This window comes from Pleurodeles waltl, chromosome 8 (assembly GCF_031143425.1).
Source record: "Pleurodeles waltl isolate 20211129_DDA chromosome 8, aPleWal1.hap1.20221129, whole genome shotgun sequence".
In the NCBI taxonomy this organism is placed as follows: Eukaryota; Metazoa; Chordata; class Amphibia; order Caudata; family Salamandridae; genus Pleurodeles; species Pleurodeles waltl.
Window position 1 is genome coordinate 1,238,369,261 of NC_090447.1, and position 26,800 is coordinate 1,238,396,060.

The 26,800-nt window shown below is 43.5% G+C and overlaps 1 protein-coding gene across 4 annotated transcripts in view; it reads left to right on the forward strand.

Annotated features, from left to right (window-relative positions):
- DCLK1 (doublecortin like kinase 1) overlaps window positions 1-18,378 on the forward strand; it is a 1,081,753-nt gene extending 1,063,375 nt beyond the window's left edge. For all 4 annotated transcript variants that reach the window (XM_069205533.1, XM_069205532.1, XM_069205535.1 and 1 more), the window contains one exon: window positions 16,074-18,378. In XM_069205533.1, the coding sequence (XP_069061634.1) occupies window positions 16,074-16,131 (58 nt within the window). In that variant the 3' untranslated portion in view covers window positions 16,132-18,378. The remainder of the gene's footprint in view (window positions 1-16,073) is intronic.
- Window positions 18,379-26,800: the final 8,422 nt, after the last annotated feature.

The window sequence follows — 26,800 nt, forward strand, 5'->3', positions numbered from 1 at the left end:
GCTAATTAAATGCCAAAGGATTAAAACCCACCAACATGTTGCTGCCAGACCCTGAGTGTGCATGCCAGCCTTTTACACCATCTCAGCCTTTTGTGACCCGTAAGAGGAAGTCTGCCTGTTTTCCCAATCCTGGATAGCACTGTTAAGGGGCCATACTGGAGTGTTGTAAGAAGACCTAATGACATCTTATGGATATAAAATTGCCCAACTTCCTATGGCCTCCCACCTCAGGTAGAGTTCTTGTTTGCTGAGTACTGCATTTTCTATATGATTGGTGGCGTGCTTCTCGTGGCCCCCAGAGCCTCCATACCCCTAAACAGTACTGCTGTTGAGCCAATTGCCACCTCAAGAATTGTGATTATTCCTGTTTAGCACAATAGTGTGTTGAGGACTTGCTCCACTAACTGTCAGAGGTAGTGTCCCATCCTGAGATGATCATCTCAGAGCAAAGTGATAGGAGGTGATGCACTGGTAAGACATGATATTTCTTTAAAACTCTATCCTAGACCCGCCACTGCCTATCTGTCAATCCTCTTAAAAGTGGTGTGAATTTCCCTGTCAGAGACAGCACATCATCAAATCAGGTCTTCATCAACCACGTACCTTCCTTAAATATAAAATAAAAGACAGAATAAAACATACATTTTTATACACCATACAAGGAAGAACCTTTTGAAAGAAAAATAATTATTATAGGGATGTTTTTTTGTATCGATAATACCCGTAGGATATACCAAGACTCATTTCAAGCCAAATCTCAGATATCAATATGTTCGCATCTGCACAGGGGTGTAGAAATACTTTCTGCACTTTTTATACTACACACTTAGCTAGGCTCTATCAACAATATTTTATTTGAACCCCCAGAGCGCTCATTTTTAGGTTTCACCAGCACGCATGCTTGCGCGGATGCTTGCGAAACCTTTTGTGATTATAAAAAACTTAAAAGGGGCTTAGAACCAGCCCCCTACTTATCTGAACTTACCATTGGCTTAATCCAACGTCGCTCTGATTTACGAGCTTCGGATTGGCCAGCACAGCGTCTTCACGTCACTTCCTGTCTTCGTCTTCTTCACCGATCTTGCTGTTGAGCTGCCTGTGGACCAAGTACTCCTTCCGGGCACTTCCCGTTGGTCACTGGCCAGTGTCCTTCCTGTGGCTACGATGCTGAAGTTACTTCTTTTTTCTTCCTGCATGCCATCTTCTTTCTTCACTGACATCCTCTTGCTTCGCTTCCATCTTCTTTCTTTGTTACTGTCTTCTTTTTTCTTCCTGCATGCCGTTGTCTTACTTTTCTGATGTCTTCTTTCTTCAATGCCGTCTACTCTGTCTTCTTTCTTTGTTGCCATCTGTTTACTTCTTTCTTTCTGCATACATTCTTCTGTCTTCGCTGTCTTCTTTCCTCTTTACCGCATGCCATCTTCTGTTTTCACTGCCGTCTTCTGTCCCATCATGTCTTCTGTCTTCTTGCTTCATTCCCACATGCCGTCTTCTGTCTTCGCTGTCTTCTCTCTTCTTTACCGCATGCCATCTTCTGCGCTCTTTCTTTTCTGTCTTCTTTCTTCTTTACCACATGCCATCTTCTGTTTACTGCCATCTTCGCTCCAGTCTTTTGTCTTCTGCCCGCATGCCGTCTTCTGTCTTCTTTCTTTTAAGCCACATGCCAGTAGGTTTCTCCTTTGTCTTTTTATCTATCTAAATGGCTTAAAATATTAGAAAAAAGTTATAATGATGTTTTTTTTACAAAATATAAAACAAACATTATTATAACATTTTTCAAATATTTTTAAGCCAGTTAGATAGAAGAAAAAGACAAAGATGAAGCCTATTGGCTTTGCCAATGCTTGCTTAATTAGCGTTATCATATTATTTTCTTGCCAGAAAATCAAATCTGCAGATGTAATAGTTGATGTTTCCCACTTCCCTTGAATAGGGACACATTCACTTGCCAGGAGGCTCTGCTTTCTAGCCTCCCTGTATGCTCTCGAAGTTCGGAAACCTCTTCATGGTAACATTTAAATCGTTCTTAATTGAGGCATCTTCTTAACTAGTGCTTTGTTTCTCTCAACACTTTCTTTCGCCACCCATCTTGGACTTTGCAAAGCTAGACTCGACTGAATCTTTAGGATGAAGTAGCTATAATTTTGGAAGGCATAAATAAGTCTTGAAAACGTTTTCGTCAGTATCACAATTAACTTCACCATAAAACCAGCCACTTAAACTCTTGTACATAAGTGATGGTGAGTAGTAAAACGTGTAGGGTAGTTGTGTAGTAGTATGCACATGTATCCTCCAGAATGTGCCCAGGTTCATAATAACATATGAGTTGCTGGCCTTCCAAACCAGACCCACATTCCTTGAGGGTTCAAAAAGCTCAATAGTTCACCCAGGTGCGGTCTCCGCTTGGCTAGGGGAAAAGTGGTAGTTTATGATGTTCAGATGTTTCAGAAGGAAGGGCATGGAGCTCTAACTCCCACACTTGGCCAACTCTAAACATTCACATGACAATGACTTATAATACAGAGACATGAGTCCTGGGTTGAGCTTTTCGTAATTCCTGGCCGCAGTTTTATTATCATGTATCATTGGCATTTGCTCATCATTAGAGGTCATAATTCACTTTGACAGGCTCATAAATCATTCTGGAAGGGTCTTAAATCAATTTGAGAGGGTCATAAATCACTATGACCGCGTCATAAATCATTTTGACAAGTCATAGATCATACTCAGTCATTGATCAACCAAGTTGGTCATAAATCCTGCCATAAATCATAACAACCTTCAATTGCTGCTATGACATCAATCATACACCTCAATTTTGTGAGGCACATAGAGTTTCTGTAATGGGGGATAGCCTTTCACTGCTGTTAGTGTCAACACGCTACCATGTCTGCCACTTTGTGCCATGCCATCAGGCAGGCCTGGGCTGTGAGTGCGGTGCTCCATGTCTTCCCTTTGTGGGCTGACCTATCCTGCCGTGAGGCATCCCTAGGTAAGTGCCCCTCATCCAGCACACCGCCCTGCTGGGGTGTCTTCTTTTACCAACACTTGTTTCTTGTTTCACCACCATGCCGCCTGTGGGCTCACTTCCCCAGGCAGCTTCCCCACATGTGGGGTTTTTCTCTTTTTATTTTTTTTTAAAGAAGCTTACCATCGCCATGGCTGCCATAGGTTTGCCGAGAAGACCTCAATGCCCTCCTCTGGGAGGTGCACGCCATCTCCTGTGTACAACTCCGGGTCCCTCAGACTGATTAGCCTGTGCCTGATAATCTCCAAGCCCTTTGCCTTGCAGAACTTTCTCACTGTGATGTTCAGTTTTCCCCTGGAATTATCTACTGCCCCATTCGATAGGGTGGCCCCTCCATTTTGGCCTGGGGATAAATTCCAAACACATGATGGTGGTGCTGCCAAAAGATCTTGCTGCTTCTGGAAGCCCTTTTGGGATGTTGTTGGGGAGGTCCTTCCTCCCAAACTGCGTGAGGTCATTGCCGCCCAGGTGTATTATTAGAATATCCGGGTATTTTGTGAAAGTTGCTTGCAGTTTGGACAGGGTTGTCACCAGCTGCCCCCACCTCATTCCTAGAATGCTCTTCCATCTTATTGTGGTGGCCTCTGGCAAACTTGTCTGGCCACTGTGTCTGTAGTTCCACCAAGCCTGCATCTGGTAAACACATGAATGACTGACCACTCAAGCTGTCCTGGGTGTGCTCCCGCGAAGTCAACAACAGCATTCAATTCACGCATCACAAGGACCACGTGTGGTCATGAGAGTTATGGCCTCACCTAAGTTTTGTACGTGTTGGAGCGCCACTTGCCCAATGCTTTTCTCCTATTCTGAATGAATGGGATCAGAGATGTTGGTAGGCCCACCTGTCCGAAAGCCTTGCACATACTGCCCTAACTTGAAATCTACTCAGTAGGTTCCTGTTCTTTTGCCTGAAAAGTGGTCACCTCCATTTTTGCTCAGACCACCAGCTTGCTCACCCTGATAGCCCCAAAAAATGCTGTGTCAAAGGCTGCCTTCCAAGGGAGACCTCAAATGCGTCTAGGGCCTCTAACGCAAGTGCATCCATGATCTGGGTCAGCCTTTTGAAGTCTATGGGAAGTCTATGGGTAGTCATGTGACCTGCTTCTTCCCTTCCAGGTGCTTCCAGTCTTTCACTGCTGCCCTTATGGAGTGGGGGGCAGTATGGTCCCTTACTGAGATCAATTTGGGGACATGTGCTACTGCAGCTAGGTGTGCTTGTGGCCATGAGTTTGACTTTATCCGGTCATATGCCCATTTGATGAATAGTTCCACAGCTCTGGCCGCAGCTCATGTGACCTCAGGTCTCAAGCACTGTCATCTGCAACACTGTGTTTGTATATTTCCTATAGAGTCTTTCAGAACTGGATGTGAGTGTGTGTTTAATCAGACATGAGAAGTCTGCTCTACCAGCTGTCACATAGCTTCTGGGAAAGGAGTCATCTGCTGCTCTGCCTCTGATGCTAGTTTCCTGAACTTGCTCTACTGGAAACAAGAGAGTGCATCTCCTAGTGAGTTCTCAACCCCAGGAAAGTGCCTTGGCTTTATGTCAAGTGTGCCTTCCAATTGTAACTTCACCATGTGCCTCATTAGTCTCAGTATATTGGGGTATCTGGCTGCTCCATTATTTATCAAATGCACCACCCCTTGATTGTCGGACCAGAGGGTGAGTTTCATGTCGCTCAACCTTTCCCACCAGACCATCTGGGCCACCACTCTAGGATGATGATGTTCTTTGTGATGCCCAATTCTTCCCACCTCTTGGGCCATTACCCTCTACACCATGACCTTTCTACCATCCCATTCTCCATATTGGTAGTCTATTGAAATCCTCCAGAAATAAGTGCCTCATAGCTAGATCATGCTCTACCCCTATCCCAAGCCTAATGTGATGGTGTTTCTCCCATACTCCAGTGGTCAGCCAGGTCAGGCACCTTGCAAAAACTTGCCCCACTGGTATAACCTTAGCTGTGAAGTTTAGCTTCCCTATTAGTCCTTGTAGTTGTTCCTGGAGCATAGGATTTTTCTTGCTGCACATCTCCCTTAAATGTTTCCTTATGGCAAGGACCTAGTATTCTGGTATCTTGGGTGTGCCCACTATGGAGTCTACCCCAATCCTTAGAAACACCAGTTTTGGTGCTGGGCCCACATCTTGTCTGCTGCTAGTGGAACACCTAGCTCTGTGGCTACTTCTTGGAATGCCCTCAGTCGCTTGTCCCTATCTGCCCCACAAACAGAAAGCCATTTAGGTAGTGCAGTTTGCCTCCCTCTCGTGTCACTTGTGCAAAGCCCATTCCAAAATGTGCTGAATCACCGCAAGTCAGAGAAAGGCACTGAGCACCCCAATGGTGTAGCTTTTTCGAAATATGACTGACCCTCGAATTTAAAACCTAGGAGATGGTAGCTCACGGGGTATACTGCGAGGAGCTGTAAGGTGGACTCAATGTCAGCCTTTGCCATGAGGGACCCTCTTGCTGTCACCCCTCCTAAATCTGTGGCGTTTCTACTGTGGAGTACCCCACTGAGCATGCCTCTGGATTGATTCCATCATTCACTATTGCTCCTTCTGGGAAAGATAGATGGTGTATGATTCTGAATTGGTTTTCTTCGTATTTGGATATCACATCCAGAGAGGATATCACCAGCTCCATGGGGAATGGTGGGGTCAGGGGGCCCTCTATTCAACCTAGGTCCTTCTCCATCTTAATACTTTGGCAGACTATTTCTGGGTGCTTCAGGGCAGGCTTTAGGTTCCTTTCTTTGTTTGTGGTTATGGAACATTGACTAGGATTCTAAAACCTTCCTTAAAACCTTTTATCAGTAGTGTTGCATCCTTTCTGTTGTTGCAAATATTAGCTAACCTTCTGAGCTTGTGTGTGTTTATGCAGGGCTTGGTTAGCAAGCAATCCCCCATTCTCTGTGATCCCACCCCCCTGCTAACACTTCTTTTTTCGTTTCTTTCTTGTCATCGTGTGTCATGCTGCATCTACACCTTAAGTCTGGGTGACTTCTCCCGCAGGTTGCAGTTCCATGCCTGAATTTGCATGACGCGTTCCATGTGCACTCATTTGAATCACACTTTGAGCGTATCACTGCACTCCTCTTCCCTCCTGCTGCCTTCCAGTTGGGGTATGGCTTTGCTTCTTAATAGGATCTTTGCTTATCTTGCCTAACCCTAGAGGGGGGGCTCCAAAAGGGCTGATCCACCTACCCTGATCATTCCTTGGCTTTCTTAGCTGCCATCAGCTTATGAATGAAACTGGATATGTCCTCATGTATCTTTTCCTTATATAGCCATAGATGTTGTGTGCAGTGTGGGAATTTTACCACAATGGTGCATGCCATAGCCATGAATGCATCAATCCAATTATTGAAGTTTCTTTCCTCACTCACTCTCTTCCTCTCTCTCCTATCTTCCTCTTTCTTATAACAAACCATCAGATTCAGGCTCCCGAGATGGATCTCTAACAGAGTAAAGATATCTATAAATTCATTTCTTCAGATCCTTTCCTTTACAGCTAATGGGATGAGACTCGCCAGACCTGTTGCCCTTGTGACCACTGAGGGTTGTCCTGGTGTGGACTTTGCATAAGCCTCTGTTGCCTGCCCCATTAATGCTAGGTTCTTTGCCCTCTGTGTCCTACTCCCCACTATATCACTCCATGCAGCCAGGCCGTGGCGTAACAAAGTCCCCTGTAGCCCCCTTTGTGCAGGAGGGCCCGAGCTCCAAAGGGGCCCACTCAGCACAGTACACTGTGCATGGGTGGCAGGCCCCTGACTGATTCTAGGAGGGAGGGGGCCCCTTCTAGGTACTTTGCGGCAGTGCTTAATTTATGCTTATTGTTTCCGGTGCAGAGCTCCGGGACTGAGGGCCAGTGCTTAATTTTCTGCCTCAAGCATTTATTGCGAGCAAAAAACATATATGGGAAAGACGGAGAAAGAGAAAAATGAAAAAGCGTCACAATGGAAGAAGGCAGAAAGCTGCAGGAGTGAGCGGAAGGGGCAGCAAGGGGCTGTAAATGGATTAAAGAGGCCCGAGATGGCTTCAGGATTACACTACCAGTGCTTGCACATTCAATTGCAGAAGTTGCATATTTAAGAGAAGGTCTTAAGGCACCGGCACGTTTTTATTTACAAATGAAGCACTGCTTTGCAGGGGGTCCCCCTCAAGTTTCGGTACACTCCTGCCTCCATGAGTGATGGGAGCGCCCTGCCATTGTCAGGCGCCAGGCCCAGTTTGCTCAGCTCCTGTCCCCCTGTGTTTGCCCTGCCAGATGACTTTATGCTGGTGTCTTCTACCAAGGGCAGTATTTGTGACCCATTTGTTGGCCCCTGGAAGGGGTGCCTAGGCTCCATTAAATGGCATGGGAGCCCTGACGCACTCCTCTCTTGCACTACTGTGATCTGCTGCATGTGCCTAGCCCTGCTGCTTGGTCCCCTTATGCTGCTCTTCCCTTGTGCTCTGCCTGAGCCATTGATCAACAATGGTGGCAATTATTTTCAACATTCTTGTACGATCAATTTTATATGCTCACCATATGCCACTTTGCTGTTGGCCTTCTGGTTGGATCCCACCGCTGCAGGCCCTTGTGTTCTAGCCCTTTTTAACATTCACTTTCTTTGCTCCCCTACACGTCTTCCTTTGGTGCTCCTTGGGTCTTTGACATGGCCCCAGGTTGATGCTCACATCCTCAGTCTCCCCGGCACATAATGAACCTCTGACCTGTTGGCTGTTAGGTGCTCTTCCTGGATCCTCCTCCAGTTGGGGGAGTAGAGAGTTCCTTCCGTGTTTCACTGTTGCTGCTTTTGGCAGTCACAGCATCTTCTCCACTTTGCCTGGCTGTTCCTTCACTTCCTGATTCTCCATGGTTGCATCGTCTCTTGGCTGTTACTGGGTCTTTCACATCGATATATAATTGCTGTGTGTGGAGAGAGGGAAGGAGGAGGTCTGGATCACCTTGCTCTTGTTGAGCTGTCCCCAGTCCCTTTGTACATACTTTGGCCTTATTGCGCCTTTCTCCGTGCTCGCCTCTTGTGCCTTTGTTGCTCCAAACTTGCAGGGGCCCATCCACGTGAGCTGGGTTGTGTCACGGCAGGGTGGTCCCTGACTTACTCACTTTATGCTGCTCTGCTCCTTCTTTATTGGAACAATCAACTTCTGCTTGTGCTGGCGCGAATGTCTGAGATCGGCGAGCCGGGTCGCAGCGCTATGATCAGCTGCCCCCAGTCCGCCTCTTTATACAATGATTGCTTGAATGCCTCCACGTGGCGTCCCTGCAGCTTTTTTCAGCATCTCTCCCCTGCTGGTTAAATACCTGCCAACCCCAAGTGGCTCGCTGTTTTTTCTCGGCAGTCCTTGATGGCCCATGAGCACTGGTCTTTTTTTTTTAACACTTTCGGCTTCTTCGCTTTTTATTTTCAGATGCTGCTACAGATCCGTCAAGCGTTTTCCCTTTTAAAGCTCCTAGCTTGCTTCTTAGAACAGGCCGGCCGAGGGGGGCGGGCACTTGTGGGATTTTCCTCATCTTTGCCGCGGACCCTGCACAGTCAGTGTAGTAAGTCATCCCACCGAGGGTACAAATATTTGATTCGGGCTGCGGTAGTGTGCGGGCCGGTCTCCGGTCTTACTTGCTTCTAGCAGCAGCGCCATAAGTGGCGGTCATTGGTTCCAGGCTGACTCCGGCAGCAGGTGTGAGGCTCGATCCGGCTGCTGGGCTCCAGATGGCACCAACACGGGGTGTGAAGGTAACTTCTTGTGTCTCTTCGTTCTTCTTTGTGGTCCTTCAGTTTCAGTTCTGGTAGCCCGCTGCCCCCTCTCCTCATATTGACCATACTCCAGGGGCGGCGGTGCTTATAGCCCTCTTTCCCCCCAGCGATGTGTTAGTTGCTACCGTTTCATAGAGAGGTTAAACCAACCACCGGCCCTCTGATTGGCCCAAGATTTCACACCCTTCAGCTCCTTCTTTGAGCTCTTTTCTGACTACTTTGTTTTCTTTTCGGGGGACTTTCTTTGTGTGGTGCGCTATGGCCCCAAAGCTGTTAACGCGCCTGCCCTTTATGACCCATTTGTGGGGGGCCTCTGCCATTTCCTGTTTACTGGGATTAGGGTGCTATTCCCAAATGGTAAAGGCAAAGCCCGCTTCATATGTTTTCTCCTCTTTTTTGGGTATGTTCACAATTGGTTGGGTGGAGCTGATGAAGGTGAATTCTCAGCAAGTTAATGCGATTTTTGTAAGTGTAGATGATTCAGGGGGATTTAATGTTGATGTTTGTTGGGAGTTGCACAGTCATAAATCCTGATGGTTTTTGACTGTGTAGTGTGGAATATTTACCAATGCTTTTCCTAACAGAGGACAAATGCTCTTAAGCAAGGAGGGCTAAGGTGTGAGAATTTCGGAAAAGGTAGCGATTTTTTTTAGATAAAGTATGTTTCCATTCCGCTCTGCTGGACATTGTGAATAATTAATGAACTAAGGAGTGAAACACATTAACAACCTTTCACAGATGATATAAGCATGCATTTTAAGACTAAACTGGTTGGAAATGAAAGCCATTCACAATTCACACCTAGATTTGCCTTTACTAAGGCACTGAACACTAACAAACGTTTCCAATGTCCATCAAAACCCTTTTTAAAATTGTAATATTTTCCAAACTATTCTAAACACCTTTATTATGGTCCTTGTGGGATAGTGCCACCAAGCATAGCCATATCTTCTGTGGAAGCAATGCATAATGGATATATTTACACCATATTCTCAGACCACAGGTTGGGTATTAATATACCGCCATCCTTGCTGACACATTGCATCAGCCATATTATTCTAAACAGGTGTTAACTCCTTTCTCCTTCTGATTAGTGTTACTCTTACCCTGAAACGTGAGTTCACAAAATAGTGGCATAGCATTAGACAGCATCGAAATCTGACGCTCAAAATGGGTCCCAGATTCATTGAGGAGAACAAATGCCTGTGCACACGTCATTATTTATCCCGTATTATTCATATTTAGGAGCAAGGTTGTGAGCTTTTAAGTTGCTGATCTACTGTTTTCTTTAATGAAACCAGCCTGCAGCAGGCACAAGCAAGTCATATCAAAGCCAAAGCTACTGGGCTCTGTGTCATCTCAGAAGGCTCCAGCAGCGCTTATGCCCAGAGCTGCAGAAAACATGAGCATCTCGTAATGAAGACCTAAGGAATTGAAAGGACTCAGAACATATTCCAAGATAAAACATGACTGCTGTTTGTAAATGTGACACTAGGAAATGGGAGAACATTTCAATGACGACTTTTGTGGAATCCATTTAAACATAAAATAAACTCTTCATTTCAATGTTCTCCTATTTAAAACTGTCTCCTTTACACACAGCAGGCATCATGCTCCCAGTGGCTGATAGACATGGTTTCCATGGTTATAACTGAAAAATACAGCCATTATTTTCAGTGGAAGAAACATACAGTGCAGAAAAATGTTCTATATTATAAACATTTTTGCAGAACATGTTTTGCATGTTACATTTTCCTATTTAAAAAAAGGATATATGTATGTATTTTACATGTAATGGTGCAGTGTATGGCAAAAGGTATGTCCTGTGCCACAGTACATACAACATAGGCTCTCAGTCATCCATGCAGATATGGCCCATTTGTGTGCACACATTCATACATCTCCAAACACCACACTCACTGACACACACATGGCAGCCCTGTAATAGTGCCCCTAGTCAAAGTATTTTGTTCGAATCGTAGCATCTGGCTCTATGAACATTAGTCTTAAAGTCAATGAAGGTAGGCATGGGGTGTCTGGTAACAATGTGTGAGTTGTTTTTCCTTCAGTAGCTCACAATGATTTTCAATAATGAGAAGTAACTCCTCCTACATAAAAGGTTGGAGATCCCTGTCTCAGAGGATTATTAATCTTTGCAGCACTCCTGCAAAGAGAAAGTAACGAGTAGAAAAAAATATATTTCTCCACGTTACACTAAGGTTAAGTTGGTACACCATTTTGGCACAAGCCCAGCTTTACTGATTTCAGTAAATCTAGGTTTGTGTCAAAATACAAGTGAGGATGCATAGAAATGCCTATTCTCCACCCATGTAACACCTCCCCATTACAGGGTAATGCAGGGCTCTGCCTTGCATTACTTTGGTGGTTAAAAGTAATGCAAGGCCACACAAATAGGGATGTGAGTGGCTTTGTAAATACCACTCAAGAGCTTGCATTGCTTGTGTTGAATTGCATGACACAGGACAACGCAAATGCTTTAAAAATCTGGGCTCTTGTGTTTCAGGGCTTATCCAATGAACCATAAGTCATCTCTTTTCTAAAAGAAACATAAAATCAAGAAACATTCAATTCATGTTTTTAGAGTGACTAGCACCTATTCCTAGCAAACACACCTGGGAAAACAGCAGTAAAATAATAAAACCACTTGTATTCCTTAATGATATTTTTCTTCCACTTGTTTCCAATAGTCATGTATGTTTGGACATTTTCAGGTTAAGTGATGATAAGTGGATTCAGTTTCCTGCTTCTAGGGCAAGCCACAATAACTAACAGTCTATTTTGTGAAGACTGGTAGAAGTGATGTACGTCCTGTGCACAAAATTGTAAAAAATTTAAAATGTGATTGCTAGAGGTCTTATGTATGAGCGTCAGTGCTTCGTCCCAATGTTTTTATGTAAAGTAGGTATCATAGACAGCTTCCCACTTTTGCCTAGCCTTCAGAAGATGTTTGATCACCTCTGCCTTCAGTGCCATGTATATTCTTGTTATGACTCCCATTTGCAGGTCCATTTGAAACACTAGGGAGCATATTTACAAGAAAGTGGTCCTGATGCGTTACTTTTATTGCGTCACACCTCCCCCACCTAACGACACCATGGTTGCACCGGTTTTACTGTACGGCACATCATGGCAGTCATTAGGATAATAGAGTCAACATTTTTGACGCTATTGTGGCATTTTGCTGCACCAGCAGAAAAGCACAGGGAGGCCCATTGATTAAAATGGGTGCGTCATTTTAACGCCTGCTCTGAACAGGCATTAAAAAAGACGAAAAAAATGGTGCAGTGAAATGTTGTAAATTTCACTGTGCCATTTTTTCCGCCCTCCCTGTGTCAGAACTCCCCCTTGCATACATTATGTCTGGAGCAGGCATAATGTGGCGCAAGGGTTTACAAAGAGGCATATTTTGTAAATTCGGCGAGGGAGAAAGGCCTCCTTAACCCTGCCTTAGTGTAAAGAAAATGAGGCTAGGGTGGTACATGGTAGTGTAACAACTGTCCCACATCCTATTGAATGGCCTTTTCAGCTCGCTCAAGTTTAATCAATGTCCCATTCTCATACAGATCACCTCAATTCCCCTTTCTACCATCTACTTGTATCTAGTTGTCTATTGATCTGCCTAAATTCCAGAATCTCCCTCAGTGGTAGCCTGCAGAGATAGAAGAGAAACCTGTCCCATCTGGACCTAAGCCTTCTTCAAGCATGCAATGTTGCTTGTACTATTCCTGCATCCTCATCCCTTTCATGCTTCCTCATATAGTATTCTCATTAAATCATCTTTTTTTTAGCACACCCTCCAATATGAGTCAGTCTTTGCTACTGTCTGCATCAAACCAAACTGATGCAAATTGAGCTGTGCTGCCTGATAGTCTGCCTCCGGATCTGGTAGCATAAGACCTCCATGTTCATATGGTCACTGTAATATGTTCATCTTGACCCTGCTTTTGTTCTGCCCTAGATGATATTCGTTAAAGCTACTTTAATCATTTTCTGAGGGTAGTATGTGGAATTGAATATATACTGTATTGAAATATATATTGACACCTACGGAACAACAACATTTTAGTAATGACAATTGTATAGGCCTTTGACAAAAGCAGGAATGTCCAATGATCTACCGCATTCTGAACGCTCACTAACAGGTTGTTCGAGTTGAGTTCAAACTACCTGCTTCTGTATTTGCTACCATAATCCCACATAATCTGAAGAAGCCTGTTTCCCAGAGTATATCAACCATCGGCAGTCTGTCCCTATGTATGTATCTGTGTGTTCCAATTGGAAACAACATACATTTTTGTTTATTTACACACAGTTATATCTACTTACTGAACTGATTTACTATGTACATCAGTACCTCCAAAGAGACTATTTGACTAACCAGGTATATCAGTAGGTCGTCAGTATGTAACAACACCACAGCTTTGCAGGTGTCTGTCTGAATTGTCCAGCCATCCAGTACTTCACATAGGGGCTCATTTATAAGCCCCTTGCCACAACATAGCATCATTATTATTTTTAATGCTAGGGCGGCGCAGAACATTCCCTCATTCCGTGCCATATTTACAAACTGGCGCAACAATACCATGGTATCTACAGGCTGATCTTATCTCTCTTTGTGTTGCGCCTGCTACCGCCCTATCCTCCTGCTCAGGGTTACACTATGCTGCCCACACTTTCATACTGCATCCTGCTCAATGCGGTCTTCAGCGGCATTCACCGCCATACATCGCTGTCATGGCAGCAGGAATTCCAGTTCACCTAAGCAGCCAGCTTTATTGCATCAAACGTCACCAGTGGCCAACCCTTTATTTGCCCTTTGAATCAAAATATTCCTCTATACATTCACAGCAGCTTCTGTTGTGAAATGTAGCCTTTTTTCTTTTATGTGCTGATTTCAATAGCAGAGTGGGTGTTTTATTATAGATTATTTTTTTTTAGTTTCAGGCCATAAGCCCTGGAGCCCATGTCCTCACAGCATCACGCTCAGCCACCATCAAAACAACAATTAAATACATAACTACAAAGCTATCTGCTTGGCAAATCATATTTAAAAATGATGCCACGAAGATTACCCTGATTTCATGTAGTTATGGTTCTTCTTATGCATTGGTAACATAGTGAAATGTGACGTAAGGGGGATTGGTAGAGTGCTGCTTGTCACCCATGAATATATCCAGGCCTGTGTAGGTGAGAGTAGGCGTGTGGTGAGGCTGGGCCTGAGAACAGGTAGTCTTGATGGTCCTGCAAGAAAACTGATTGAAAAGCCAGGTCTTCAGCTTCTTGTGGAATTCAAAAAGCAAGGAGGAGGGCCTGATGTGCTGGAGGCTTGGTAAAAGAATGATCAACCTATCCGCCCATTCTGCTTCTGTGGATGCAGGGTGTGTGTGAGAGTCAGAGTAATGCTGAGCAAAGTTTTCTTGTAGTTTGGTGGAAGTGAAGCTGGCGATTGAGGTATGCGGGTCCCATGTTGTGTAGTGACTTGAATGCATGTGTAAGAAGTTTGACCTGGCAGCGCTTTTGGATGGGGACGCAGTGGAGCTCTTTGAGGAGTAGTGTGGTGTGAGATTGGGGCAGGAGGTCAAGGATGCATCTGGCGGTGGCATTGTGGGTGGTTTGAAGTCTGTGAAGAAATTGGTTTGGGATGCCTGCATAGGTTATGTTATCATAGTCCAATCTGCTTGTGATTTGGGCCTGCATGATAGTACTATAATGTTCAGTGGGAGCAGCTTGAAGATTTCATGTAGCATGCAGAGGATGTGGAAGCATGCAGAAATGACGGCGTTGACCTTGGACATCATGGAGAGGTTGGTGTCTAGGATGAGGCCTAGGTTCCTAGCTTGGTCAGTTGTGGTGTGTGTAGGTCTGAGTTTGGCAAGCCACCAGGTGGAGTCCCGATGTGAGCACTTATTCCCAAAGATCAGCACTTCAGTTGTATCAGTGTTAAGCTTGAAGCAGTTCTTACTCATCCAATTGGCAATGCTGGTCATGTATTGTTTGAAGTTTGTTTTGGTGGTGACGGTGTCATCAGAGAGGGGGAAAAAACGAGGTGGGTATCGCCAGCATAGAAGATTATGTTGATTCCGTGGGATCTGATGATGTTAGCCAGAGGACTCATGTACATGGTGAAAAGTGATGACCCTTGTGAGACTCAGCAGATGAGGTCCTTGGATAGGGATGTGAATGGCATGAGCCTGACTTCTTGTGTTCTTCTAGAGAGGACGGAAGCTATACATTTTAGTGTGTGGTGGGAGACAGTGTCAAAAGCGAATAGTAGAGGAGTTTGAGGATGGAGGTCTGTCCACAGTAGAGGATGGTGTGTATGTCACCCTGTGTCAAAAGACATCAAAATTTGGTATGTTTATTTTATGTTTTTAACTCTTTTACAACCCTGATTTGGTGTGAATACGACATCTGAGCATTATCACAGTAGAAGTTTAAATAGATATTAAACGATTTAAAATAATAACAGATAAGAGAAAGTTCATCAGTACCTCACTTATTCCTAAACCCAAAAGACAAATGAAAGATGTTGTCTGAACAGGAACAGGTTTTGAAAGCTTTCCTGAAAGGGGCCAGAAAAGGTTCTGAAGGAAATCTGCTGCATACGTTCTCCTTTCTTTCAGGGCACAGAATTCCACTGATGAGTAACAAGAACCATACCCGGTCCATAAGGATTCTTGTACACAGCTCTACCTGTTTAGGAAGGTCTGACATTCTGAATACAGTAGGTCAGCGATTATGTCCTAAGGAACTGTATTCCTTCATTCTATGTGGCAGATCAAGGAAAACATTTTTTTTTATTATTTGGGGCAGAAAATTTGACATTTTAGGAAAAAACACATGTCAACCAGAGCATATGTCATTTATAGACATGTGGCAATATTATTGACTTTTCAAAGTCTGCATAAGGGTGGTTTAGGATAGTAGCTGTAAAAGGTTGTATACCAAGATATCAAGTGACAAAATATCGACCACCAACCATTCAATATTGAGAGCAGAATATCGACGACCACTGCGCTTCAATTTACCTTGCCGATTATATAATTTCATCAAGAATATCAAATGCATACTTACTGGTATACAACATCCCAGGATGATATAGTGGAGGAATATGTTCTGTACTCAATTTGGTTGGAGGTCGATACGTTGTCTTGCTGTAAAATCATTTTTCATTTAATCTGAACATTGTTGCCCCCTGTTACTTCGAAAATGCAGTTTTCACAGCCTAATGTCTTCCTTTCTTACTTTATGTCCCCGCCAGACCACCGCTCTTGATAAGGAGAGGCAGGTTTTCAGACGAAGACGCAACCAGGATGTGAGAAGCCGAATGTACGAGACCCAGCCAGTCACGCCTGACCTCACCTCCGAATCGGAAGACTATTCTCCCAGCTCCTCTGAGACCGTTCGCTCCCCTAACTCACCCTTCTAAAGAAACTCTCCCAATCAAAGACCTCGCTTAACCCTTTGAGACTCTGAACATATTTTTGTTTATTTTTATTCGAAAGAAGTAGATCTGGAAATATAGTTTATTGGTCTTGAAAGGCAGAACAAATAGATAGTTCACAATAGTTTCCTTATTTTAATTTAAAGATTTAGTACGCCTTCTTAGTGGAAACTTGCTGCTAAAGTGGTCCTCAAAGGGTTAAGACTGTTTTGCATTTTTCTTTAAAGATCAAAACAATGAATGTTTTCATCAGCCCAGCTAGGGTCTGCAAGTATGTAATCTTAGCACGTGTTAATCCTCTGAGTGCTCAACTTTCTTTAAAATTGGCAGTCTAGTTTAGTCAGTATATCCAAGGGTGATGTACATATAATGCACCTCACTGCGCGTTGGTTAATTGGAAAAACTTCTGTCTAAAAGAATACCTTGCTATCACAGAAGAAGTCAGATTTTTTTTCTAAAATTAGTCTGCCTGAATGACGGCTTTTGTGTTCACTATTATTTTATAAGGTGGGATATTCCAGTTTTGTGTTTTGAACAAGAAAGGAACCAATTGTCTCCGCCTATCCCATACATTTTTATTAGACCAGTTGTTATGGCTGGTCCTGCATTTGTATCCTAATGTCATTATTTCAGTTTGTTAGTAGATTTAGTGAGGATGGCCACTTCTGCTGCAAAGTACAATATTTCCCAGAGCGGAGTTTCCTGGCTCTGTGGCTATCTGTCCAGCATAGGACAGTCATTAGGCGTCTTTAGTACTTGAGACTGAAACTTCATCACTGAATCGGCCAAAGTGTAAATAAAGCAATTAGTTAATTGCATCAAATGTCATGCTATGAATAGTTGAGAAATCACGCCCGGTCTCTGTTGTTTTATGTTCCATGCGTAGAGCATACACTGTCGTATATTTTGCGCAGATTCTCATGCTTCACAGGGTGTCTGCACTTTACCGAGCCTTCCTAAAATATAGCAAGCGTTCTCCAGTTCGCCACGGCTATATGACACCCTTTTGTTTTGAAATTTTGCATGAACTGGCACTTAATTTCACATTTACATAAACTGATCACGAGGAGCATCTTTCGCCCAAGTTACCATCGACCATAACATGGAACCATCTACATGTCCCCCAGAATTTGTACAGTCAATGAATACTGGTGCTAAATAAGATGCATTATTGCAAATATATATATGTGTATGTATGCAACACAGACCTCACACCTTGCAGAAAGAAGGCGTCCTTTTGGAGTAGAGTGGTCGTATCTCACTGCAATAACAAAAAACACTGGAGTTGTTGGATCAGAGCCGCGCACAGCGGTAAAATGGCCCCTGAGTTCCAGTAATTCTCGGTGTCCCAGGAAGTTCCGCCTGTAGGTGGGATTACAGGAAGGTGCGCACGGTTGAAAGGACACATTACCCATCCCATACTATGTCAGCATTTAAATAAGGCTATCATCGCAGTACTCAGAGGGTTAACAGAAAAGCACAAGGCATGCCGATTATATTGGTGTATCTAAACAGCTTTGCTTCTTAGCTAGTGTTTGCTACTCTGGGGGTTTCGGGAAACCCTGAGAATATTCCAAGGTAGTTGTTGTTCGAGCATTTTCTATAATCAAATTAATTTTATTTTTGGTTGAATTGATCACGGAATATAAATATTTATCATTTATGGAGTGCCAGTTTGTAGTACTATATGCCATCCCTTAAGTGACTCCACAAACTCTTTTTGTTAAAGTGCTTTATATAAGGAATACAGTGGTGGCATAGGTGACTAAACTGTCTTAGATCTTGGCAAACAATCAGCCATGGTCTCTCGAGATAAGAGGAAGGGGGCGTCCTTGCAGTAGGTTACATTTTCCAGTAGTAAGAGCTATATCATTATCTATACATTATGCCAGTCATCTGTAAAGATGAAGGTTGTTCGCGTATAGGAGCCTAGGCCCTGCCATTGTAGCACAGATAGCCCATGTTACAATCAGCCAAAACATTATCTGCTTCAGACTGTTAGCGGGGACAGGGAGATTTTAGTGTTGGAAATGTCATTGCTCTCCATTAGTTCTCATCTGACTTACATGCGTTGCGTACTACAATAAGCAAAGCCAAACCTGTGAATAAACTATTTACTGAACCTACGTCTTGTTGTTTACTTCATGTTCTGCTTACCTTGCTGTTGCGTGCTATTGCAGGGGAACACTCATCCAGAGGGATTCCATAGGAGCAGTGAACGAAGGGACCCCCACCCATGTTAATAATTCAGGGTTCAGCTGCCCACACCAATTTTGTGGCTGCAACACCTGTGATTCCAAAAATCACCGCATTTGTTACCTCAGAATTGATTTCTATTTACTAAACCCATTTTGGGAGTCGAAAAAGCCATTACAAATGGCAAACGGGGTTTGCATTCCATTCCAAATTGCAATGGGGGGGGGGGGGGGGGGCAAAAAGGGGCTCCTTTCCTATTTGTGAGTTTCAGTGGTAGGTAACAAAAGTTTGCAAACACAATTGCAGTTTCACTTCAAAAGAGATGGTAACTCATTGTAAAAGGCTAAGGTGTCAGTTTGGGAAACCTTTGCCTTTGTGAATGGTGTCAGGCAACCTCAGGAGACAGAAGATAGTGGTCCAAGGGGCCTTTGTAATCACAGTGTAGTCCCAAATGCAAAACATATTTTTTTCATTGTGAATGCATAGACTGGGAGAGGGGTGGGCAGCTTTGCAGGGGGGGTCTGTCCCTGTGTTTTTGGTAATCACGAGGGACCACAAATGTCTACCAGCCTAATTAACATTCATCAAGAGGTCATTCTGCAACCTCTGGTACCTGGCGATTTTGAGATGCGACTTGTTAGTGCATGAGTCTCTACGGAAAATCAGAGACAAGTCGCAAAATATGTATTGGTGCACAATTTGCAACCAATTATTGTAGCCTTTCTCTTAGTACATCGGGTTCCAAGTTCCAAAGCTGATCTTTTAGTGCTCTTACACCTGAGGATTATATGCAGGGCCGTTTATTTAAAAAGGTTAAGGGGCAGATGTATGGAAAGTGGCACTGCACTGAGTGCAGCGCCACTTTCCCTGCATCTCTTAGCGCCCCCCATCACCACCATGTGTGCGCTGTATTTAAACTACGGCGCACCATGGCACAGGGTAGGGGGATAATAGCATAATTTTTCATGATGCTATAGATGTACTCTGCAAGAGTAGTGATAGAGCGGTCCGTAGTAATAATTTACCTGTGTTTGGACGCTCTTTAGGCCGATGAATCTTTTGACTAAGTGGGAACTCTCTGTACTCTTAATCGATCAATTTCATCAAAATCAATAATCAATAACGAACATAAGCAACACCTTGAACAACATAACACTTTACAATTAATCCAGAATACATTTCGGCGAACCCTGACCTTTCAGTCAGGAATAACCACACCAGTTTGTTACAAAGTTAGTGAATTTATTTCCCTATATTAACAAAGCTAGCGCAATATAAATGTGCCTCAACACCAAATGATAAACATATATGAACATTAATAGCTGTCCATAACGTCGAAACAAGTGTAATCTATGAAGCATTTGAATCACAAGGCATTCGATAATAGCAATGCAAAGCACTAATACGATAATCTGTAATGAACTAATTGCGTACATTTAGTCAGCATAACAAGATCTCAAATTGCATCGTGCAACATGTGGAATCCTCGTCTAACCTCAAATTAGCATCAGCATGTGGGACTTCATGCAAAAACAATTTAGCAACATTAATTTAGAAAAACTCCTAACTAGGGCTCTTGCCAAAATCAGCAGTTGGTTACCTAAAAGAAACACAATGCAATTTTACAATTTCCTTTCATATTTACCAATTGCGATCAGCATACAAGGAAGTCTTCGTCTCACAGGTACCGTTCTTCGGTCATCATGGGTACCGTTACTCGATCAGCATGGGACGGGACAAAGGGGCAGGGGTGAACGGGGCAAATGCCTCACGGTGGCAAGGTAAAACTATTACTTCATGCAAAGGGATCAAATCAAAGTTACAGTCTCTAGGGCAAGAATCATTTAAAGTCTCTTTCTCTCGATTAGAGAAAGAATCAAAGTCTCTCAAAATGGCGTCGCAGCAAAGTGGGCCATAATAGCTACGAAGTCTGCAAATGGCGGGTATCGAGCTGGTAATGGCTACTTTCTCCTCGTGCACCTGGGTTTTATAGACAACAGTTCAAGTCCAGTAGGGTCTCCATTGGAGGGTTCATAGGTTAGCTTCAAATTGACCAATCAAACACGACAGTTCTCAAGCTTTTACTTAAGCACACATTATCCTTGGAGATTGTCTCCTAATTAGCTTACTCTCAGAGCCTCCATTGTCCGCACCTGCAAGTCGACCTTGAATTAAAGAGAAAATATGCCAGGCTGGCACCAACTTTAAGATAAGCATGTGAACAGTTTCTGTGGAAAAGTACAGCTTCAAGCAAAAATACACGTTTAATAGCACAGTGGAAAAATACGAGCATCTAAACCATGAGACCAGGCAACTAGGCCAAAAGCCTCCGCTAAAGTAATGCTAAGCTAAAGCATTTCAAACAAGCAAATCGTAGCACACGTTTATGATTATGTCGGATTAGTGCAATTCTAATTCACCACGTTATATAAAGCACGCGTATAAATGATGGCAAACTACTCTGAGGGCACATTTTGTCCCCGTACAATCTTTATTAATTCGGTTAATATCACACATGATTATTTCAGCACTACGTTTAAGCGTTAATAAATCAAAACCTTGATTTTCTGCTCCATCAATCCCTCCTCTGATGACTACTAGTCATCACACCAAACCACGCCCACAAATTTTATTCCATTAAAATTCTGTCAGTTCCCTTTTCCTTTTAATTCCCCTAGTTTGCGCTTTGTATTCTTCTGCCATTCTTTTCATAATTTTCTCTTCTTTTCTTCTTTTAATTCTTTCCATAATCATTATTATTCCCCTTTTTATTCCCCAAATTCCAAATACACAAATTATTACTATTAATATTCCTTCTATTATTTTCAATAGTATTCCATTCCAAATTCCCCCAATCCAATGTCCCACTGAAGCTATTCCCTTTCCAACCTTTTCCCACACTCCTGGTTCTTTCAGTTCTTTCAAATCTGCACTTTCTTTTGTTAGATTAGCAAGCATAGTTTTAATCTTCACACTATTATCAGGTATATAGGTGCAACAGTGACGTGCACCAATCATTTTGCAAACGCCTCCATCCTTTGCTAAAAGAATGTCTAAAGCAAGCCTATTTTGAAGAGTCATAGCTCTTTCCGCTGCAAGCTCAGCATCTATCAGGATTATAGCACCTGAAAACTTTGTCAGCATGTTATCCACTATAGTAGACAACTTTCGTATCTTGATGGAATTCAACACAACTCCCAATGAAGGAATCATGGCTCCAAATATGTCACCTACCACAGCAGCTGCGGTCTCTCTTTTCTGGATATTATGAGATCCAGATGTCTTTTGAATCATCGATACGTCATCCAGTTGATAAACCTTTGGGAACACTATACCTAAATAACATCTCCCCCACCATCCCTTGGGAAGACGATAATAAGCATTATGCCCACAAATGTAATACACCCCTGGAATGACAGGGTCAAGTCCGTTCATCATGAATGTCCATTTGGCCTTAAAAATAAACGTATGTTTGCACTCACTCGCTCCTACAAAAATATTGTCATAATATGATTCACCTCGATATATACAAAATTTCCCTACATGCCAAGCATCTAAAGCTATTTTCCCTTGTGTCTTTATAGCAGCAAAATCATAATTATCTACTGAAGTCCTCTTATGTAGCTCCTTTTCTAATTTCGCTTTCATTTGAGCCCTTCTATCATCTGTGCGATCTAAAAAGCTTATTTCTACAGCAGAGACTGAGCAAGTAAGGTTCTCCCTATGAGCATGAGCCGTTTCAAAAGGTTGCATTGGCTCGAAAAAATCCCTCATAATTTTGTAATCCCAATATCTTGCAGTTTCGCTTAGCTGCGCTATTATAGGAACATAAGCAAAGGTAACATCATAATTCGAGTAAAAATACTGTATGTTAGTTTGACCATAAAACCTAGACATTACTATACTACACGTAATCCCATATGTAAGAGGCATGTGGTGATAAGTTACCCCTTCTTTTACTGATGTCGGTATCTGTGTACACACATAACAATCCTTCGCATCCATAGTCTCAACATACTCTGTTAGCAAGCGATAGAAAACGTTATACGAAAGCTCTTTCTTATCGTGCAAGAGCCTCTCATCCATTGCTAATCTTTTCAATGGTGTTAGTTCAGTGACAGTAACAGGAGCAATAGTAGAAGCAGTAATAGTCTCATTCTCACCCTTTCCATGCATTCCAAACACAACTGCCATTATTATTATTACACAGGCAACCACCAAGCCTACACCCACATATTTACAATATTTCTTTCTATTGTTTTGCGTCATGATCAGTATAGAATCAGAGAGCTAGAAGCACTTATAAATGAAACTATTTAGCAATTCAGTTGCAAAGCTGAACGAGCACAATGTTCACATCGTCTTCTTCAAAAGGCCAGTCACTTATCGGTTAGCAGCATTTGTCTCAATTCGGCAATAACTCAGTCTTTATCAGTTTAGCAAATGTCTCATCCGGTTTGACAATGTCTCAGCTGGTTGTTTCTTTCACGTTATATTGTAGCAAGCAATGTCATTTACTCTTTCAATCGACAGAGCCTATGAAACTTTTCTTTTCTATTGGTATCTCTTCTTCTTCTTCGTTCTCGATGCTTAGAGATACAAACTCGTCAGTCCAATCATCATTGACTGCATATGCCCATTCAGGACCGGAATACCTCCTGTTCGGTATCCTTTTCCTTTTCAATTTAGCTTCCCTTTTCGATTCTGCTTCGCTGGTACTTTCCTCTTTTGTCAAGTCTTTTTCCTCACTTGACGATTGATCCACAACAGTCACTTCTTTTCTTTTCTCTTTCACTTTCGGCCTTCCTCCTTCGTTCAAACTTTCTTTACCCTTTTCTTTTATTGGTGAGATACTTAGTCTCCTCTTTGCACCGTGTCCATTTGATGGACCTGCAGTCTTTTCTGTAGAGGCTTGAACTCTTTCGTTCTGTTCTACCTCGTTCTTTCCTTCTGGGGAATCAATCACGTTCTCTTTTTCTTTTTCTGTATCGTCTGCTTCTGGGAAAGCCCTCCTCTGACCAGGCTCTCCTGCTTTTTCACTTTTCTCGAGCCCTTCGTCACCGTTATTTTCTTCAGGCTCTTTATCACTTTCAGCTGCTTCAGGCTCCTTGTCACCTTCAGCTGCTTCAGGCCTTTTGCTACCCTCAGCTGCTTCAGGCTCTTTGTCACCTGCAGCTTCTTCGTCGCTGTCTGAACTTTCTCCTTGGTCTCCCCCAAGTGAGTTGGTGTCTTCGTTGTCGGAGAATATCTCCTTTTCTCCTGCTTCTGCCTGTTCGCTTTCAGTTCGCTTTTGTTCTGTCTCAGCACTCGGCACTGCTTTATCAGGCACTGGTACTTTCAGCGCTTCAACTTCCTCATCTGTGGGACACAGCACCTTCTTTGTGTGACTGGCATGAATCCAGTTGGGAACCCCCGCACACTTCACAGCGGTAGTTGTCGTCAGGATCACTTGAAAAGGGCCTTTCCAACGGGGTTCCAGACACGACTTTCTCACGTGCTTCTTTACCACGACCCAGTCACCTGCTTTCAGTGCGTGTCCTGGACCTTGGATCGGTGGCAAGGTGGTCGCTTCCACCTGGTGAGAGAAAGAGCGAACCACGTCAGCCAGTCCTTTGCAGTAGTCTAACACCATATCATCTGTAATATTCAAAAGCATGTTTGCGGGAACTGCAGGAAGTCTCATAGCCCTGCCCATGAGAATTTCATGCGGAGACAATCCAGTCTTTCTATCGGGAGTGTTTCTCATTGACATTAGCACTAAGGGCAATGCGTCAGGCCATTTCAAATTTGTCGATGCACATATTTTTGCCATTCTCGATTTCAGCGTACCATTCATCTGCTCCACCAGTCCTGATGCTTCAGGGCGATAGCTACAGTGCAGCTTTTGCTCAATGTTCAGCGCTTCGCAAAGTAACTTCATCACCTCGTTATTGAAGTGACTTCCCCTATCTGATTCTAAAGAGATCGGGAATCCGAAACGTGGTATCAACTCCCTCAACAATAGCTTGGCAACTGTAAGGCTGTCGTTTCTACGTGTTGGGTATGCCTCAATCCAGTGACTAAAAATGCACACAATCACCAACACATATTTCAGACCCCCATGCACAGGCATCTCAATGAAGTCCATCTGCATGCGGCTAAAAGGACCGCTTGCCCTACCAATGTGACTCGCGCTCACAACTGTTCCCTTTCCTGGGTTCATCTGCTGGCAAGTGACACATCGATGGCAAACTGCTTCCGCAGCTTGGCGAAATCTGGGGTTAAACCAATCAGTTTTGAACAATCTTATCATGGCATCTCTCCCTAGGTGAGCTTGCCCATGATAGAACCGCGCAAGCTGTGATAAGAGACTATTTGGCAAAACAAATTTTCCCTCATGTGAAACCCATAACTCGTCTTGTCTCTTTATGCATTGTGATTTGACCCAGGAATCTCTTTCATCCTCCCTGACATTATTCTGTAGTGCTTTCAGTTCCTCTATTGTATCTGCAACCTTCAAGGCAAATGCTTCAGCTGGTTCGAGTTCTGGCTCATTTATCGTATTCCAATCATCCCTTAGTAATATACAGTTCAAGGCACAAAATCTTGCGACTTGATCCGCATATGCATTTCCCAGAGACACATAGTCCTGTCCTTTCGTGTGAGCACTGCACTTTACCACTGCAACTTCGGCTGGCACTTGAATGGCGTGTAACAATTCCCTTATTCTTTCCCCGTTCTTTACTGGGGATCCTGAAGAAGTCAGGAAACCTCTCTGTGACCATAGTTGTCCAAAGTCATGCACAATCCCAAACCCGTATTGACTATCAGTGTAAATGGTGACTTTCATCAATGCAGACAGTTGACATGCTCTTGTAAGGGCAACAAGTTCTGCTACTTGTGCAGAATAGACTCCTTGAAGCCATCCCGCTTCCAAAACCCCTGTTACAGTACATACAGCATATCCTGCTTTCAAAATCCCCATCCCATCTCTTACGCACGAACCATCAACAAAAAGAATCTGGTCATTTACATCAAGCTTGGTATCCTTGATGTCCGGTCGGGGTTTTGTGCAAAATTCAGTCACCTGAAGGCAGTCATGCTCGACGTCTTCAGCGTTCTCAATTTCAGCATTTTCTCCAGGAAGCAAGGTTGCTGGATTCAACGTAGTGCACCTTTTCAGCTGCACATTCGGTGAGCCCAAAATTATCGTTTCATACCTCGTGAGTCTTGCTCCAGTCATGTGTTGCGTTCGGGAGCGGGTCAAAAGTATCTCAACTGAGTGAGGGACCATGACTGTTACTGGGTGTCCCATCACTATTCCTTCACTCTGAGTGAGGCTGATACCAACTGCTGCTACGGCGCGCAAACACCCTGGGAGTGCTGCTGCAACCGGATCCAAAGTAGCTGAAAAATACGCTACTGGTCTGTTTACGCCACCATGGGCTTGTGTCAAGACAGACAAAGAACATGCATCACGTTCATGGCAGAACAATGTGAAAGGCTTCGTATAGTCAGGCATACCTAAAGCTGGAGCCCTGCACATGCATTCTTTCAGTTCAACAAAGGCATCCATCTCGTCTCCTTTCAGCTCAATTTCATCCAAAGCATCCTTTTGGGTCAATTTCAGTAGGGGCTTCGCTAGAGACGAAAAGTTGGGAATCCACTGGCGACAATATCCCACCATTCCCAAAAACTTCCTCACCTCCTTCCTTGTCTTTGGTGGACTCATCTGAAGTATGCTTGTGACTCTTTCCTTCATTATTCTCCGTGACCCTTTCTCTATTTGGTGACCCAAATATTTCACTTTCTTCTGACTGAACTGTAATTTGGAAGGAGACACCTTATGTCCATTCCTTCCCAAATGATTCAACAGAGCAATGGTATCGGCTGTGCAGTTGCTTTCTGTCTTTGATGCAACCAGTAGGTCATCAATGTACTGTACTAGGGTTGACTCGAATGGCAATTCTAATGCTTCCAGGTCTTTCTTTAGAATCTGATTGAAGATTGACGGTGACTCAGAGAACCCTTGAGGAATTCGACACCAACTATACACTCTGTCTAGGAATTTGAAACAAAAGAGGAATTGGCTGTCCTCATGAAGAGGCACAGAAAAGAATGCCTGTGACAAATCGATGACTGAGAACCATTCAGCATCGCAAGGGACTTGAAACATTATCACAGCTGGATTCGGTACAACAGGGCAGCACTTTATTATGATGTCATTTATTTTCCTCATCTCCTGCACAAGTCGGACCTTTCCACTTGGCTTTATTAGTCCCATTATTGGTGAATTACATGGACTGCTTAGCACTTCTTTCAGTACCCCCTGCTTTACAAATTCGTCAATGAGTTGGGCAACTTTCATG